General features: G+C 37.6%; 1 protein-coding gene across 29 annotated transcripts in view; it reads left to right on the top strand.

Moving 5' to 3' along the window:
- Nucleotides 1-18,334, top strand: part of LOC126297414 (liprin-alpha-1-like) — a gene marked incomplete at its 5' end in the record, with an annotated part of 177,721 nt that overhangs the window by 69,656 nt on the left and 89,731 nt on the right. For 19 of the 29 annotated variants that reach the window (XM_049988193.1, XM_049988195.1, XM_049988185.1 and 16 more), the window contains 1 exon segment: nucleotides 7,704-7,793. In XM_049988193.1, the coding sequence (XP_049844150.1) occupies nucleotides 7,704-7,793 (90 nt within the window). 29 annotated transcript variants of the gene reach the window in all.

Raw genomic sequence — 18,334 nt, 5'->3', positions numbered from 1 at the left:
AAGCTGCCTCATCCTACTTTTCTCAGCACCTTTAAAAACTTTCCCAAAAATTTTGGAATGGGAATAGATTCGCACTTATTTTAACATGCAACTCACCTCAAACTCCCACAAGCTTCCCTATCTCTCACCCACTAGTCCATCGTTGTAAGGCACCCATACCTATCCACTGCTAGTTCCCCTTTCTCACTCATTCAGCCCAACTCATTGTCCTTATCTCTTCGTGTGTTACTGTCATCGTCTCCTGTGTCACAGCCACGGTCCCCTTTGTTCTTTCCTACTACCACGATCTCTTCTCACTCTCTCTGTGTCATTCCTGCTCTATTTTACTGCTACTCATTCATCCCTTTCTATTACTAGTGTCTCTATGCCATCATTTAACCATACAGCAGAGCTGGATTTCTCTCTCTCTCTCTCTCTCTCTCTCTCTCTCTCTCTCTCTCTCTCTCTCTCTCTCTCTCCTCCCCCCCCCCTTCTCTCCCTCCGCCCCCACCCCCTACTCTCTAATTGTCATTGACATAAAGGGTGTTTGGGGAGTAAAGGTCAATATTCTACACAGTGATAGTATAAGTAATTCTGAACAAAAAACATTATATGAACATAGGTCCGCAAATGCTTCATTATGGAGGTATGGGCATTGAAAGGAACTGTCATTTTGTAAAATTCATGTGCACAACAAAAACATATATGCAATACAACTGCAGTGTAATGTGGTGTTCTTGAAAACAATGTAACAGAGAAGTACAGTTATGTTACACATTTTACATAATGTTCGTTTACTTTGCATTTAGTACATAATGCATTACAACATGCACGTACCACGTCATTTACAAACGGCTTTAACACTTATCGTACAGATGTTGTACCGTTCACAGAACAGGTTCGAATATCCCACGATGAATGTCAATGCCCTTTTGCACTCTAAAAATAACATGTTGTGTTGCTTGTTCAGTTGCCTGTGGTTGGTTCCTAATCAATTCAGCAGCATCCATCATGCAATGAAGCAGTTCATTTCATGTATTTACCTTCACTTTGTGCACCTCTGATTTCATCCAACCACATAAACAGGAATCTAAATGTGTAAGGTCAGGTGATCTTGGAGGCCAGTTAATAGCACCGCCACGGCCAATCCAGGGATTAGGGTAGGTGTTGTTGAGATGGTCCCTGAAACTTTGAAGGGTTGTAGCTCCCAAACCAAAAGTGATAGGAGTGTAATTTAAATTGATGTATACACAGCTGGTGTTGCTGATTATAGTGCATGATAGAATCAACTATTGTTCCATTTAAAAAAGTGTATCTATTTGCTGTAAATCTTTGGATAATAACACAATAAACTATGTTCATAGCTCCGCTGACAGTGTACCGTTTCTTATGGTGACCTACCACAATAAGTATTTTCGTCGCCTATTACTTTGTAACTTACAGAGGCAAACACATTTAGTGAAACACCATCTATGTTTACGATATGCACACTAATTTTGCAGAATTAAATTTCCTTTCAGTACCCATACCTCCCTAATGAAGCATTTGCGGACCTGTGTTCATATAACATTTTTTGTTCAGAATTACTTATACTATCACTGTTCAAAATATTGACCTTTCTCCACAGACACCCTGTATACTCTCTTTTATTATCACTTGCTCTCACCTGCTTATTACTTTTCCGTCTTCATGCCACTGCCATTATCTTCTCTCTCAGCATAAAAAAATGTGAATATGTTTTCATTCCAAAATTTTTGGGAAGATTTTTGAAGGTGCCAAGAAAAGTAGAATTAGACAGATGGTAAATCACTTTTCATTCGCTGTTTTATGTAAACAGGAATGTGTTCACATTTTTTGTCCTCCACTAGGAGCATTTTTCCAGTGGTCCTCTTCTTTTCCCTGCTGTGTGTACAGAAGTTTTGCATGTGCTTTAGTGCTACAACATGGGGTTCCCAGATGATAACAAAGACACTTTACACAATATTTCTCCATGATATGTCACTTTGTAAACTATGTTTTTGCTTCAGGCCAGATTTTATGTGCATATTTTATGTGTAAAAGTAGGATAACTATTAGCCTCTGGATCTTGGAAACAAAGACATGAAGAAAATTTTCAGGGTTTTAAAGCTTAGGATCTTAGGAATACTACATAAAAATTACAGCCATTTGCTGTGCATAGCTGTCTGAATCCACAGCTGGGTCTTAGTACCCAAAAAACAAGCTTTTGGGGTGTTTCTTGATAATGGATAAAGATTTTTGAAAACAGGGAGATGACATTTGTAGATGAAAGCCCAGAGAATTTACTGTTAAAATTCGAGCAATTAACTTCTGTTAGATATTATTTATATTTTATGTCATACAGAATTTTAGGTGTAGAAGTAGGGTAATTTTGAACATCCGTATCTTGGAAACTGATGAAGATATCAAGAAAATTTTCAAGGTTCTTCAATATGAGGATCTTCAGAATGTATTGTGAAAATTTCAGCCATTTGCTGTGCATATCTGTCTTGGAATGCTTGTCTGGGTATTGGTCCACTGGTGATGGCAAAAATGTAGTAAGGACATCCTTTCCATGGGGTTTCCCGAGGAACCGCAAGTGAACTAATGGTGCCTCCATAAGTCCCATCAGGCCCACCATAGACCACATCAAATGCAAAAAGAACCAACTAATCTTCTCAATTTACCTAAGCAGGAGTAAGTGTGTAATATTCATACATTGACCCTGTATTGTAGGGTAGTGACACTAAGATGATCCTTCTGATGGATATACAAATGATCCCTAACCCAAGGGCTATGAAAAACACTTGACCCTACATTTTTATCACCTGTAGAACCTGAGGTATGAACACTTAAAAATTCCGTTTTTATGTGCGGCGTTTTATAACATACTAGATATGCGTGTTGTAGCATGTGACCCAATTTCCTGTTCTGTAAATGTATTGGAAACTTGCTGAATGCATATAATGTTTGTATTTCATGGTTTTGGCCTTACAGTTTTAAATTTTTAAGGTTATGAGAGTACCTATATACAATTTTTATTTGTACTTGAATGTGTTTCTTCAGATGAAAATCAATTAGTCTGGGCTTTTAAGTGATAATGTATTATCATTACTTGAATGATCAAAAGAAAGAGTTAGTGTTGTTGGCTTTCTAATTTCTTTTACAATACTTTAAGTTGAATGCTTTTTCAACTATGGCAGGAGAACCTCATTTACAGTTAATTAGAATTGCTTTCCTGATGTAAATTAGATCCAAAACCTCATCTGAATTGGGTGTATTAAAAAATTAATACAAAAGTTTGAAGCACTGGGTGTGAAACAGATAATTCAAAAATTAGAGAGAGAGAGAGAGAGAGAGAGAGAGAGAGAGAGAGAGAGAGAGAGAGAGAGAGAGAGAGAGAGAGAGAACGGAACTTAACTTCAAATTACAAACCTAATTTATGTATGCTGAGTGCGTCAGCTATATGGTAAGGGTCCACCTTTACTCCTTTCAAAGTTTGCGCTAAAAAAATTATAGATTTGTGGCTGACATGTACTGTGGCCCACTTTGTTTTTGCCACATTTCAACCTTACATGGTTGATATTCACTCTCTCAACATGAGTTATGCAGTCTCCTTCACAGAAAAACTCAATACGATGATGATCAATGAATGGATACATTACGTACCTGTAAACATAGTATCACAGGTTGCTTATTGTCTACACATTGAGGACATTTGTAACATCACTACTGTTGCTTCAATGCTACTTTTTACTGCCTGTCCAAAGCTTTTGCATTCCACCTTTGTTGGTATTCGTTGCCTTCTGATTTATTTATTGCTGCAGTGGGCTTGTATCAGTGAGATGTACCAGCCAACACAAATGCCACATAACTGCCTAAATTACTCACAAGATCGAAACAACTCTTTTTCTTTATTATTTGTGCTTAGCCTTGCATTTAAATTTATCTTCCAATTCTTTGTAACAATAGTATGGTAGGAATGATGTTTAATCTCAAGGTCTCTGAATGAATTCAGATCGCATCATAAGATATTGTGTACTTATTGTCATTTTTCTTAAAAATGTGGTATATTTTTTGTTTCTGAAAGAGTATTAGAGTTCCCTATTACAGTTCACTTGTGTGTAATTTGATGGGCAGCATGATTTTAAAACTGAAGAAGCAGGAGATACTATATGTCTACTTTCCTCCTGGCAGATTATATTTATGTATCACTCAAATGCATACATATTGTGTGTGCATGTGTACTTAGTTATATGCTACAAGAAATTGAGGTTTCAAGCATGTTATCAAATTTCATCTTTTGTTGTTGTTTAATTTGCTGTGAGTATCATCTTTCAGATGCCAGTAAAAATATATTACTTTCACCCCCCCCCCCCCCCCCACACACACACACACACACAAAGAGAATCCATTGTATTTGACTGAGTCTCCACTAGAGCGAGGTAATGTTTTTAGGATCTAGATTTACTTAAATATTGAAAGATTAGAACTTTCGCATGCTTATGACCTGCAATTTTAATATCCTATATTCTTTTACTGAGGCAGTGGGTTTTGTCATAAATTGTTACAAATATTTCAGAGTATTTTAAACTTCAGGGAAAATCTTAATGTGGTGGTGGTGGTGGTGGTAATGGATGAAACATGATCTATAGGAAGTTGACTTGCTCTATATTTCTCTCTCTTATTTTTGGTGCTTAACAAACTAAAAGTATATATCATGGTGAACTGCATTTTTTAGTGCCACAGAATACATTAATACCTAGCATAAAAATAGTGGCCTAACTTGTGGACAAGTATATTAGGTCAAATTTTTAGAAAACTGTGAAATGGCATTTCTCATGCAGTTATTTATAAAGGACATAACTGACCATTCAGATAACTTTTGTCTGCCATTTTTAGCAGACACACACTCTTTTTTTTATTGGGGTATGTTGACTGTAGGCTTCCTTTTTTAATTAAAACATTGTCAAAAAACTTTTTACACTAGTAGAAAGTATTTAAACAATTCAAAATTTTGGAAATAGGCTGTAGGCTTCCTTTTTTAATTAAAACATTGTCAAAAAACTTTTTACACTAGTAGAAAGTATTTAAACAATTCAAAATTTTGGAAATAGGCTGCACAATGACACAGAATGTTAATTTTTCCAGAATGAGAGTTATTTGTGTAGACAGTAGGGCACAAACAGTGCAACATGTGAAGCAGCCCTTACATCGTCAGTATTATTGGCACAATAATGATGTGTCAGTATATTGCCCGAAAGAGTGAGACCTTGTATAGCACAATATCATCATTTAATATTTATGCATGTGCTATGTCAGCTAGAAATCTGCCTTCATACCAAACTAGTCAGTGTTCAATGACATGGTTGTATATTGCTAGGAAGGTGCTTGCCTTGCAAAACACAGAAGTGCTAGTTGTGCAAGTTTCGCAGGAGAGCTTATGTGAAGTTTGGAAGGTAGGAGAGGAGGTACTGGCAGAAGTGAAGTTGTGAGGATGGGTTGAGAGTTGTGCTGGGGTAGCTTAGATGGTAGCAGAACTTTGAAATGATTTCAAAAAGTTTTCTGTGAACATTTCAGTGGACCAGGGACTCTTCCATGACAGTATATATTTGTAAACCACAGTGGCAATTCACTACAGATTAAATAAATAAATTTCTTTATTGTAACAATTGTTGCAAATGAAATAAAACAGTTATGCTGATAGAAAGCTTACATGATTGTAGATTTGTGATGTGACAACTGTTGAAAGAAAAAAATAATATGTATGTTCATAAGACAGCTGACTTAATCCTATTTGCCAATTCTGAAAGCTGCTACAAGGAAAGTAAACATTTCTTCTTAATATTATGACTGGAGATTAGATCACATAACTAATGAGGAGGTGTTGAATAGGATTGGGGAGAAGAGAAGTTTGTGGCACAACTTGACTAGAAGAAGGGATCGGTTGGCAGGACATGTTCTGAGGCATCAAGGGATCACCAATTTAGTACTGGAGGGCAGTGTGGAGGGTAAAAATCGTAGAGGGAGACCAAGAGATGAATAAAGCAAGCAGAAGGATGTAGGTTGCAGTAGGTACTGGGAGATGAAGAAGCTTGCACAGGATAGAGTAGCATGGAGAGCTGCATCAAACCAGTCTCAGGACTGAATACCACAACAACAACAACAACAACAACAACAACATTATCACTCCATGATCATTGGTTTACTCTGCTATTGTGGACAAAGTCGGTGATATTTCTTGATCAATCAGGAACTTTATTTCTTCAAAGTACATATGGTGCTTTCATGCATATCTTCCAGCCCACTTCTGATTTTTTGTAATTTACATTTGTGATTTCACTGTTGAAATTATTTCGGAGGGAACTGGATTTCTCTCTGTGTCAGTAGGAACTGACATGCATTGTACAATACTACCCTTAAAGGGCACAATATATTGAGCAAGTGTCAATATATTTAAAGCTCAGCAGTCTTATCCAATATATTGCACAAATAATCAGTATCAATCTCAAACGGTCAGTATTATTGCTAAATATTTGATATTTCGCCAAATGCGGTCTTAACAGACAGAGAGAGGAGTCCAGAATGAAATTTTCACTCTGCAGTGGAGTGTACACTGATATGAAACTTCCTGGTAGATTAAGACTGTCTGCCAGATCGAGTCGCAAAGTCAGGACCTTTGCCTTTCATGGGCAAGTGCTCTACCATCTGAGCTACCCAAGCATGACTCACAACCCATCCTCATAGCTTCATGTCCACCAGTACCTTGTCTCCTACCTTAAAAATTTCCTTTCTTCCAGGAGTGCTAGTTCTGCAAGTTTTGCAGGAGAGCTTCTGTGAAGTTTGGAAGGTAGGAGAGGAGATAATGGCAGAAGTGAAGCTGTGAGGACAGGTCGTGAGTTGGGCTTTGGTAGCTCAGATGGTAGAGCACCTGCCTGCGAAAGGCAAAGGTCCTGAGTTCGAGTCTCGGTCCTGCACATAGTTTTAATCTGCTAGGAAATTTCAGACAGACAGGGCTGGTGGAATATTGTTCTTAATACTTGAAATTTTAGATGACAACACACACCATATCTTGAGGATTTACATGTGCAAACCTTTTGTTACCAGGAATGTCATGTTTGCCTATTCTGTTTGTGAACATGCCAGAATATAAATATCCTAAGAGATACCGAAGTTTTTGAGGATTTGTTTGATTATATCCACTAGTTTTTACATGCAGATAGGTTTGTTACGATGATGATATAAGCAACAACTTGTAAAGAACATAAGAGGTAATTTAAAATTTATGGGAACTGTGTTCATTTAATAGTTGTATTTTGTGTATATGGTTCAGTTTTGTGTGCTCCTATTTTCAAATGGCTGTGGTATTCCTGCTGTACTACTGTAATTGTAAGATAATTGCCTTTGCATGTTGTGTAAAATAAATCTTTGGTCTCTCAAAACCTATTGACTATTTTTATTATCTGTGTAACATTTCTTTCTTTTCAATGCTGTGTGTTTATAGTAGATCTGAACTGTTTGGCAAATCTATTTCTCAATGCACGAGAGAAGCACTGCTAACCCACTTTTTAATCCTAACTGAAAATTATAGCTTATACTGTAGCTTGTCAATCTTGTATGTTGTTTCACTTACTGTGTTTTCTGGATTCACTCTACTGTTATTACCACAGTTACTGCGTACGAGTGTGGCACCTGGTGTTGCGGTGACTTGGTGTGTGTTTTTCTAGGCCCCTGCCTCTATGTCTCCGGCCCACCTGCATCAGTATGCCTCCACCCTCAGCCCGGGCCAACTTTCTGAGTCACTGCCTGCTAGTCAGGTTCGTAAGGGCACATCCTGTTGCATGAGACCTCTTGCACTGTGTTTTTCTGTTAAATTTAAGTTAGGGAAGTGGTGCATGTAATAGCTGCTGTTCTCTGTGGTTCAGTTAATGTGGCTGCAACTTGAAATCAGGTGAGATGTTATTTTGGTGGGTTTTTATTCAATAATCTTTAAGAAAAATAGACACTTGCTTATAATTGATCACACTGGTAGCACTGGTCAAAATACCTCATAACCTTATAAATTTAATTACATTCACTGTAGTTTACTGATGAATGTGTAAAGTTGTAAATATAGGCTTCAAAACAAAATTCTGTGTTAGATCAATATTTAAAATACTTTTTCCTGTTTGTGATACAGAATGTCAATTTGGATCAAAGACAGGGAAGAGATATTGTTAAGCACTTATCCTAAAGGATGAAGAAAGGAGTAAAAAAATTAATGTAGACATTAAATTGTTGACCATCTGTGTGGAGAGTGCAGTAAATTATGCTCCTTACTATATTAACAGTATATTTTGTTTTTGTAAACTGTATTGTAATTACCAGTAAATAAGTAGGTGGCTATTCACATTCCTCACACCTAAAATTTAGAAAAAAAATATATTTTTTTTTTGAAAGGTACATCATACTTGCCATTGACTGAATTATTTATTATATTATTTAATTGTAATAAATAGCACAGTCCATAGCAAATGTGTTGTGATTTAAACAATTCTATGAGACTTTCATCCTACAACAAATATTTGTGATTACTTACCATATTTTAAACTGAATGCCAGTTGTGCGAGAACCTGTGCAGCTTTTCAATGAGTTGCTGACCATTTTCCATGCATTTAAAGTTTTACACATCTTGAGTCCACACATTTCCTCACGTGGTTGATGGGCAAGCATCTGTAATAAGAGATTACTGTTTTCCAATGGCCACATACAGGTGTACATAGACAAACATTTCTGTACGCATTGAAAGGGTAATGGGAATAGAAACGTGTCCACAAATATATATTTCTCTCTTGAAATATTTTTTTTGTGGAGAACCATAATAGACATGTGTTTGTCAATAAAAGTAGACAGATTGTGTCAGTATAGGTTGTTATCCTGTTCTTCTTATCAATAGTTCAGGTAAGAAAAGATAGATTGCTATTTACCGTAAAGATTACATGTTAAGTTGTAAACAGGCACACTTAAAAGACACTTACACATAAGCTTTCAGCCACAGCCTTCATCAGAAAAAGAGAACACACACCATCCATTCACACAAGCAAGCACACCTCATACACACATGACCACCAACTCTGGCAGCTTGGGCCAGAATGTCTCTCATGATACTTGACAGGAAGTGTTGCGTCCATCAACATAGAGGAGATTAGGAAGAAACAATAAAAATAAGCATGAGGAAAGAATAATTTCCATTTAGAGCTGTTGTATAGACTTTCATAAAGAGTGGGTCATCTGGAAGACGAACAGTTACACAGTAGAGCTGTCTCGGTTGTGGTTGAGTTGAGTACCTTGAGCTGTGATTCATTTATTTGCTTTATTATGAGATCTGCTGGTTTCAGTGGCATTAGCGTTGCTAGGATAAGGATATAAGCTGGTGTTTTTACAAAATTTACGATTGTGAGTTATTTTATTAAATTTACAAATGTGAGCAGATTCATGATAGTACTCACATAAATATAGAGGGCCAAAATGCAAAAAGACATCAGAATTAATATTTACTCCCTCTCTCTCTCTCTCTCTCTCTTTCTCTCTCTCCCTCTCCCTCTCCCCCCCCCCCTCTCTCTCTCTCTCTCTCTCTCTCTCTCTCTCTCTCTCTCTCTCTCTCTCTCTCACACACACACACACACACACACACACACATTGATGTACCTTAATACATGAAAATGTATGTGATATCTTTTACAACAAAAAATTATTTACATTTATTCTTGCTCTAATGAGACATCATGAGTTACAGATAAAACTACACACATGCCCACACATTTATGCTACAAAACTAATTAATTTTTTTGTATTATTTAATTTGCAATGGGTGTTCTTTCATCTTGCTCTCAAATTTTGGTTTTTCAAGAGCAAGACATTTAATGTCTGTAGGCAGAACATTGAAAATTTTCATGTCTGGACTATTTACTTCTTTCTGCATGATGGTGAAATTCGTTGGTTGCTGTGTAAGTCCTATTGTGACATCATATTGTGGTCATGGTATGTACTATTTGCTTTGAAGAGGGAGCAGTTTTCATTACTAAAGTATTCAATGAGATTTCATTGTAAGAACAGACTCCTACCAGTGTCTCATATATAAACACCTCTCATAATGTGTATAACTCTCTTTTGAGCAATTATTTTTGACAGGTACTCATTACCCCAAAAGGTGATGCTGCAAGACAACAATGCATGGAAATTGGAAATATCTGAAGTGAAATCTCTGATGTCATCCTTCTGTGTGGATGATACAATTTCCAGCAAAACAAAAGTTGCAGAATGAAATCTTTCAGCAGATCTAGGATATGACAGGACCAAATCCATTTGCTGCTAATGTACACACGAAGGAATTTAGTAGAGATCTGTTACTGTGTGTGTTTTCCAGTATATTTTCTGTTTATGTCCTCTTGCTCTTTCATCTACATCTACATCTACATGACTACTCTGCAATTCACATTTAAGTGCTTGGCAGAGGGTTCATCGAACCACAATCATACTATTTCTCTACTATTCCACTCCCGAACAGTGCGCGGGAAAAACGAACACCTAAACCTTTCTGTTCAAGCTCTGATTTCTCTTATTTTATTTTGATGATCATTCCTACCTATGTAGATTGGGCTCAACAAAATATTATCGCATTCGGAAGAGAAAGTTGGTGACTGAAATTTCGTAAAAAGGTCTCGCCGTGACAAAAAAGTCTTTGCTGTAATGTCTTCCATCCCAACTCGCGTATCATATGTGCCACACTCTCCCCCCTATTACGTGATAATACAAAACGAGCTGCCCTTTTTTGCACCCTTTCGATGTCCTCCGTCAATCCCACCTGGTAAGGATCCCAAACCGTGCAGCAATATTCTAACAGAGGATGAACGAGTGTAGTGTAAGCTGTCTCTTTAGTCGACTTGTTGCATCTTCTGAGTGTCCTGCCAATGAAACACAACCTTTGGCTCGCCTTCCCCACAATATTATCTATGTGATCCTTCCAACTGAAGTTGTTCGTAATTTTAACACCCAGGTACTTAGTTGAATTGACAGCCTTGAGAATTGTACTATTTATCGAGTAATAGAATTCCAATGGATTTCTTTTGGAACTCATGTGGATCACCTCACACTTTTCGTTATTTAGCGTCAACTGCCACCTGCCACACCATACAGCAATCTTTTCTAAATCGCTTTGCAACTGATACTGGTCTTCGGATGACCTTACTAGACGGTAAATTACAGCATCATCTGCGAACAACCTAAGAGAACTGCTCAGATTGTCACCCAGGTCATTTATATAGATCAGGAACAGCAGAGGTCCCAGGATGCTTCCCTGGGGAACACCTGATATCACTTCAGTTTTACTCGATGATTTGCCGTCTATTACTACGAACTGTGGCCTTCCTGACAGGAAATCATGAATCCAGTTGCACAACTGAGACGATACCCCATAGGTCTGCAGCTTGATTAGAAGTCGCTTGTGAGGAACAGTGTCAAAAGCTTTCCGGAAGTCTAGAAATACGGAATCAACTTGAGATCCCCTGTCGATAGCGGCCATTACTTCATGCAAATAAAGAGCTAGCTGCGTTGCACAAGAGCGATGTTTTCTGAAGCCATGCTGATTACGTGTCAATAGATCGTTCCCTTCGAGGTGATTCATAATGTTTGAATACAGTATATGCTCCAAAACCCTACTGCAAACCGACGTCAATGATATAGGTCTGTAGTTAGATGGATTACTCCTACTACCCTTCTTAAACACTGGTGCGACCTGCGCAATTTTCCAATCTGTAGGTAGAGATCTATCGGTGAGCGAGCAGTTGTATATGAGTGCTAAGTAGGGAGCTATTGTATCAGCGTAATCTGAAAGGAACCTAATCGGTATAAAATCTGGACCTGAAGACTTGCCCGTATCAAGCGATTAGTTGCTTCTCAACCCTTAAGGTATCTACTTCTAAGAATCTCATGCTAGCAGATGTTCGTGTTTCAAATTCTGGAATATTCCATTTGTCTTCCCTGGTGAAGGAATTTCGGAAAACTGCGTTCAATAACTCCGCTTTAGAGGCACAGTCGTCGGTAACAGTACCATCTGCACTGCGCAGCAAAGGTATTGACTGCGTCTTGCCGCTTGTGTACTTTACATACGACCAGAATTTCTTCGGATTTTCTACCAAATTTCGAGACAATGTTTCGTTGTGGAACCTATTAAAGGCATCTCGCATCGAAGTCTGTGCCAAATTTCGCGCATCTGTAAATTTTAGGCAATCTTCGGGATTTCGCGCTCTTCTGAAATTTGCATGCTTTTTACGTTGCCTCTGCAACAGCGTTCGGACCTTTTTTGTGTACCACGGGGTATCCGTTCCATCTCTTACCAATTTATGAGGTATGAATCTCTCAATTGCTGTTGCTACTATATCTTTGAATTTGAGCCACATCTCGTCTACATTTGCATAGTCAGTTCGGAAGGAATGGAGATTGTCTTTTAGGAAGGCTCCTAGTGACAATTTATCCGCTTTTTTAAATAAAATTATTTTGCGTTTGTTTCTGATGGATTTGGAAGAAACTGTATTGAACCTAGCTACAACGACCTTGTGATCACTAATCCCTGTATCAGTCATGATGCTCTCTATCAGCTCTGGATTGTTTGTGGCTTAGAGGTCAAGCGTGTTTTCGCAACCATTTACAATTCGCGTGGGTTCGTGGACTAACTGCTCGAAATAATTTTCGGAGAAAGCATTTAGGACACTCTCGGAAGATGTTTTCTGCCTACCACCGGTTTTGAACAAGTATTTTTGCCAACATACCGAGGGAAGGTTGAAGTCTCCACCAACTATAACCGTATGAGTGGGGTATTTATTTGTTACGAGACTCAAACTTTCTCTGAACTGTTCCGCAACTGTATCATTGGAGTCTGGGGGTCGGTAGAAGGAGCCAATTATTAACTTAATTCGGCTGTTAAGTATAACCTCCACCCATACTAATTCGCACTGAGTATCTACTTCGTCTTCACTACAAGATAAACCACTACTGACAGACACAAACACTCCACCACCAATTCTGCCTAATCTATCTTTCCTGAACACCGTCTGAGACTTCGTAAAAATTTCTGCAGAACTTATTTCAGGCTTTAGCCAGCTTTCTGTACCTATAACGATATCAGCTTCTGTGCTTTCTATTAGCGCTTGAAGCTCAGGGACTTTTGCAGCACAACTACAACAATTTACAACTATAATTCTGACTGTTCCTTGATCCAAGCATGTCCTGTATTTGCCATGAACCCTTTGACATTGCAGCCCACCCCGTTCTTTCCCAAGGCCTTCTAACCTAAAAAACCACCCAGTCCACACCACACAGCCTCCGCTACCCGTGTAGCCACCAGCTGAGTGTAGTGAACTCCTGACCTATTCAGCGGAACCCGAAACCCCACCACCCTATGGCGCAAGTCAAGGAATCTGCAGCCAACACCGTCTGTATGACATGAAATTCTACATAATAAGGTTATTATTTTACATCCAGAGAGTGAGTCAGTTACAGTTAAACCAGTTGAGGAGGTAATGTGTGCTTCTAGTTAGGGTATAAAGTAACATAGTATGAAATGCATTGTAGTCAACAATGTGAAATTAGGTGTACAGACACCTGCCTGCCTGTTTGTTGGTTGGTTGACCGATGTGGGTTAGGGGTCCAAACAGTGAGGACATAAGTACCATTAGATTAGGGAAGGATGGGGAGGGAAGTCAGCTATGCCCTTTCAGAGGAACCATCCCAGCATTTCCCAGAAGCAGTTTAGGGAAATCACAGAAAACCCAAATCAGGATGGTCAGACAAGCGTTTGAACTGCCGTCCTCCAAGATGCAAGGCCAATGTGCCACTTTACTCAGTAGTTATTGCCTGTATGAATGCTATTTGAGCATACTGATCCTCAGTAGAAGACTATATGGCACACCTAATAAGATACAGTGTTTTGATATACTATTTTAATGGGCCAACGTAGCACAAATTAGGTAGTGCAATCGGATAGGTACAGTGACACTATATTACTAAACTCGCACAAAATTTACGAATGCAGTAGTGTATAAAACAGGACATTTTGTACTGAATTTGGTACATAACATTCCACTGGAGATCTAATAATTGTAATTTATTAATGCATAATCTATTAGTTATGACTTCCTCTGGATAAAATGTGTAGTAGTACACTTTACAATGGTTTAGTAACAGTGTAACATTTTCCCCTCTTTAGTGCTCTATGGTTAACAACTACTTTTAACATATTTTGGACACTAGTGATTCCTGATTAAAGAAAATAAAATTTCTTGTATCACACTTGGTGCAACTAGCTGATAAATGTAATGTTTCATGGGGAAGGACAGTAATCATCTCAAAAGTACTGTTGTTTCATAATCATCAAAGTACATTTGGAAGCCCAACTTCATTGTTGGGGTGATGTTACTCATGAATGAACAACATTGAAATGTGTGCTAGTACTGTGAATGTCAAATACTTGAGAAAACTATATTCCAATATACACGAAAAATCATCACACTATTCACTTTCATCTAATTCTGTCACACTGTTGGAGTGGTGAAATTCTCTCAGTAGTGTGCTGAAGCCTGAACACTGAAACTGTGCTTCAAAACTTATGTTGGCAATTGTTAAACATGTTATTTTAAGACGGTTCACATAACTGGTCCCGTAGAATTACACGTGTCTTTCATTGTCCCCAAGCAAAGACACTTTACAGACCTCTAAATTAGTGAGTCATAGGAACATTGAAATTATCAAATTTACTACAACATTCCTGAAAAAAGGAAGTTGTTTTGTGTTTATTTGAGTTATGTGACTTTTGAAGGCTTTATCATCACAATAAAGAAGAATTCATTGTTTAGACTGTTATGATCAGTGATTAACATTAGAATTGGAATGTTGTTAACAGCAGCATACAGGGGAAAAAACAGCATTTTCATGACTCAAAAGTGAAGAAATGCCATATTAATTTTTGTTAAAACATTCTTAGAAGACCAATAACAGAGTGAGTGACAAGGAAATTATTTGTACAACGAAAACATGTTGTACTGTCTAGAGTGTCCTCTTTTGTACTACAGAGTTACTCAATCATGAATGGGTAGATTAATCAACTAGTGAAAAATGAAAAGTAAGTACCCTGAAACAAGCACCCCACTTAATTAAAGTTTTATTCTTGTATTGTACAGGTTGTACAGTCTGTATGATTATAACTGCAGGATTGTCCCCCCATGGACAAATTGTCTTGCATATCAGTATCACGTATGTAACATTCTGTAGCTAAAATTTAGCTCTGCAATTGGCATAAACTGATCATAAATGTATTATATGCCGTCTTAGAAGATAGTGTTTCACACTATTCCCACCTGTTGTTGCAAAGTCTCATTCATCACCAGATCTATCTCATATTCAGGAGTTAGTTACCAAAAATAGTGGAAAGCATGTTTGACAGTGAAGAAGTATACCCAGGAAATAATTTTGTGCAGGAAGAGGTCATAATTTGTATCTTTTAGTAATGCCAACAAATGAGTTGGATGATAATCTGGATGTACACTGCACTCTTAGGTACCTCTTCAACATACATAAGCAGTGATTGGCCAAAGTGGACTACCCAAGCCACACGATTCCCAGATTTGTTCAATACAGTCCTGCAGTGGTTGTCCTGTTGATTGATACTATACTTGTAAACTACAATCACTGATGCAGATACATTGACTACTGTCATAACTTAAGTCAGCTTTGTGCCATTCATCTCATCAGTGTTCTGATATGAGAATAAATTGGCTGCTGAATTTTATAGTGAAGATTAAGCAGTTTTATTTGGTATAGCTTTAATATCTTGGGCATTTTCATTAAAAGCAACAGAAATTTAACAAAGAGTCAGTACCTCTTACATTAACTGTCAAAAATAGAGGTGGTGCATTGGGCAAGACATTGGATTGACAACATTTTGGAGAATGATCCTATCATGCAGATTAAAGATAAATTAGTATGGTGGCTGATGACAGTAAATATTTTGTATTAAGCAGTTATCAGTTATCTTAGTGGAGGCTTTCTTAAAAAATTGTGTAAGGAAATCATTTCCTGTTCTATTGTATTGTACAAGAATATAAAATCTAGAAATTATATTCTATCTCTTTACATTCCGTTTTTTGTACATTTTGTAGAAAGTGGAGTAGTTCAGATTGTTGGCAGTAATAAAGGTTGCAGCCTGAAATTGATAGTGTGTTATGATCTGAACTGCAGCTATAAAAAAAAATGGAAATTAATTTCCACATGTGAGCAAAACTACAATTTTGTTCTGACTCGGAAATTGCAGTGATAACATTACCGGGCTGACTGTTTCTATAGCAATATTATTATAACTGATCAAATGGATGTAAGAAAATATGAACTTTATACTCTGCAAAATATATGAATTTTATAATGCAAATAATGAACACAGTCAAATTACATATGACAACTGGGATAGCAATACCAGTAACAAATGGCTGAGTTCAGTGAATTTCAGAACAATCATATGGTTTCACCACAGTGTAGCTGATACAGTGAAGAAGGGAAAAAAGGATTTATGTTAATTTTTAAACTGTTGCTGCAATTTGAGTGAAGAGAGGAAACACTATTTAGCATTTGTACAGGACTGATGAAATGGTAATTCTGTTAGATTAATAACTAAATTGGTTTAATTATATCCAGATATTTATTTAAGATGTCTTTAATCACTTACTAAATTAACTGAAATACATTGATGGAAATGGAATATATTATATCATGAAGCACTGGTTTTGATACTAACCTGACTTTGTAGAGATGTTCATCACATAATGGGTAATAAGTTATTAAACTTAAATCCCATTTGGAACCAATGTCTGTCATCATTATCATCATCATCATCATCAACAACAACAACAACGATAATATCAGTGTGACAACAATGGAATGAATCCACATTCTGATTTGTTGTGACATGGAAGGAAACAGCCTCCAAATATCATCTCAATGATGATCTTGCCATACTTGAAGCACATGCTGTATTAGTTCATGAAGAGTACTGGCCAGAGGCTAATGTGAAAGTATACGTCTTCTCATTACATTCAGGCATGCTCTGTTGGTGACCTATTAGGGGACTTGCCAGGCTGGTGATGGATCTGTACATTCTTCAAGGTGTTTATGATGTGAACTGCAATCTTACATTATTGTGCTAGACTATACTATATGGTACACTGGTCATGAAGGCTATGACAGCAGGGTTTGCTATTATTGCACAGACTAGTAAGCATTCATGCTCCTTTCAACAGTAACCAAATCAGTCCTCTTATTATATCAAATAGCTCCCCACACCATGTTTCCAAGATCTGGAGAGGTACAGGTAACAAGATTTGTTGCATTCTGTGACTTTTCATCTGATTATCTACAGACGTGTCAGTGTCAGCCTGACCACCACAAACAGAAGTGAAATTTGTTGCTTAAAGCTGCAGAATTCCATTCAGTGTCCAAGGTGACTCTGGCTTTACACTATGCAAGTTTCTGTTGCCTGTGGTACAGAGTCAGCAGTAAATGGCATATGGCAGCTTGAGATTACAACCCAGCTTCCAATAAGCTGTTCCCTATATTTTGTGGTGGTGCTCTGCCTGTAACCTCTGCTGAGAATTCAGCCGTCATCATCTTCCTACTAATCAGAGGGTCAAATGACCCTGTGGTGTTCTTGTGGTGTAGTCCTGCTGGAAGGACCTGTATGAACTCTTGTTGCCATGCTATTGTCCTGAGTATCTTGTCAATACTCATTGTGCTGCATTGCACTATAGCTAACTGTCTGTGTGACCTGTTGATAAGCTTCTCCATGTCCCCAGTGTCAATGACTCAACCTTCCTCAAAGATGAAAAGATGAGTATAAGCTGCTTATGCACATTATCTGGTCATGCACCACCTGAAAAGGTTCAGTAATGTTATAGACACTCCCAGCAGCCATCATGCGCTCACACTGTTCTTCATCTGTGTGAATAGCTTTATTTATTTACAGAAAATATCATCAGATAAGGATTAAATTTTAATCAGCAAATCCCACAGACATGGAAGTACTGGAGCAGGAGTGTGGAAGTCTTCAGTCAAGGTGTATATGATGTAACACTTTCCATTTTTGTCAGTGTACCTCAAAGGCAAATGTTTGTGTTCAGAGGTGGCTATGTAAATTTTCTACTAAGTAGTTAGACTTTATGACCTGCAAGTTACTCACTATTATTGTTGGTCATTTCATTTTTATTAGTACACAACCTCCAATTTTACAGCATGTGGCATTGACAGAAATAGAAAGTTGTGAAGTTCTGAAATGAAATGT

The sequence above is a fragment of the Schistocerca gregaria genome, chromosome X, assembly GCF_023897955.1.
Source record: "Schistocerca gregaria isolate iqSchGreg1 chromosome X, iqSchGreg1.2, whole genome shotgun sequence".
NCBI lineage: Eukaryota > Metazoa > Arthropoda > Insecta > Orthoptera > Acrididae > Schistocerca > Schistocerca gregaria.
The sequence above is the reverse complement of the archived record's forward strand: the minus strand, read 5'-3'. Positions and strand labels throughout refer to the sequence as shown.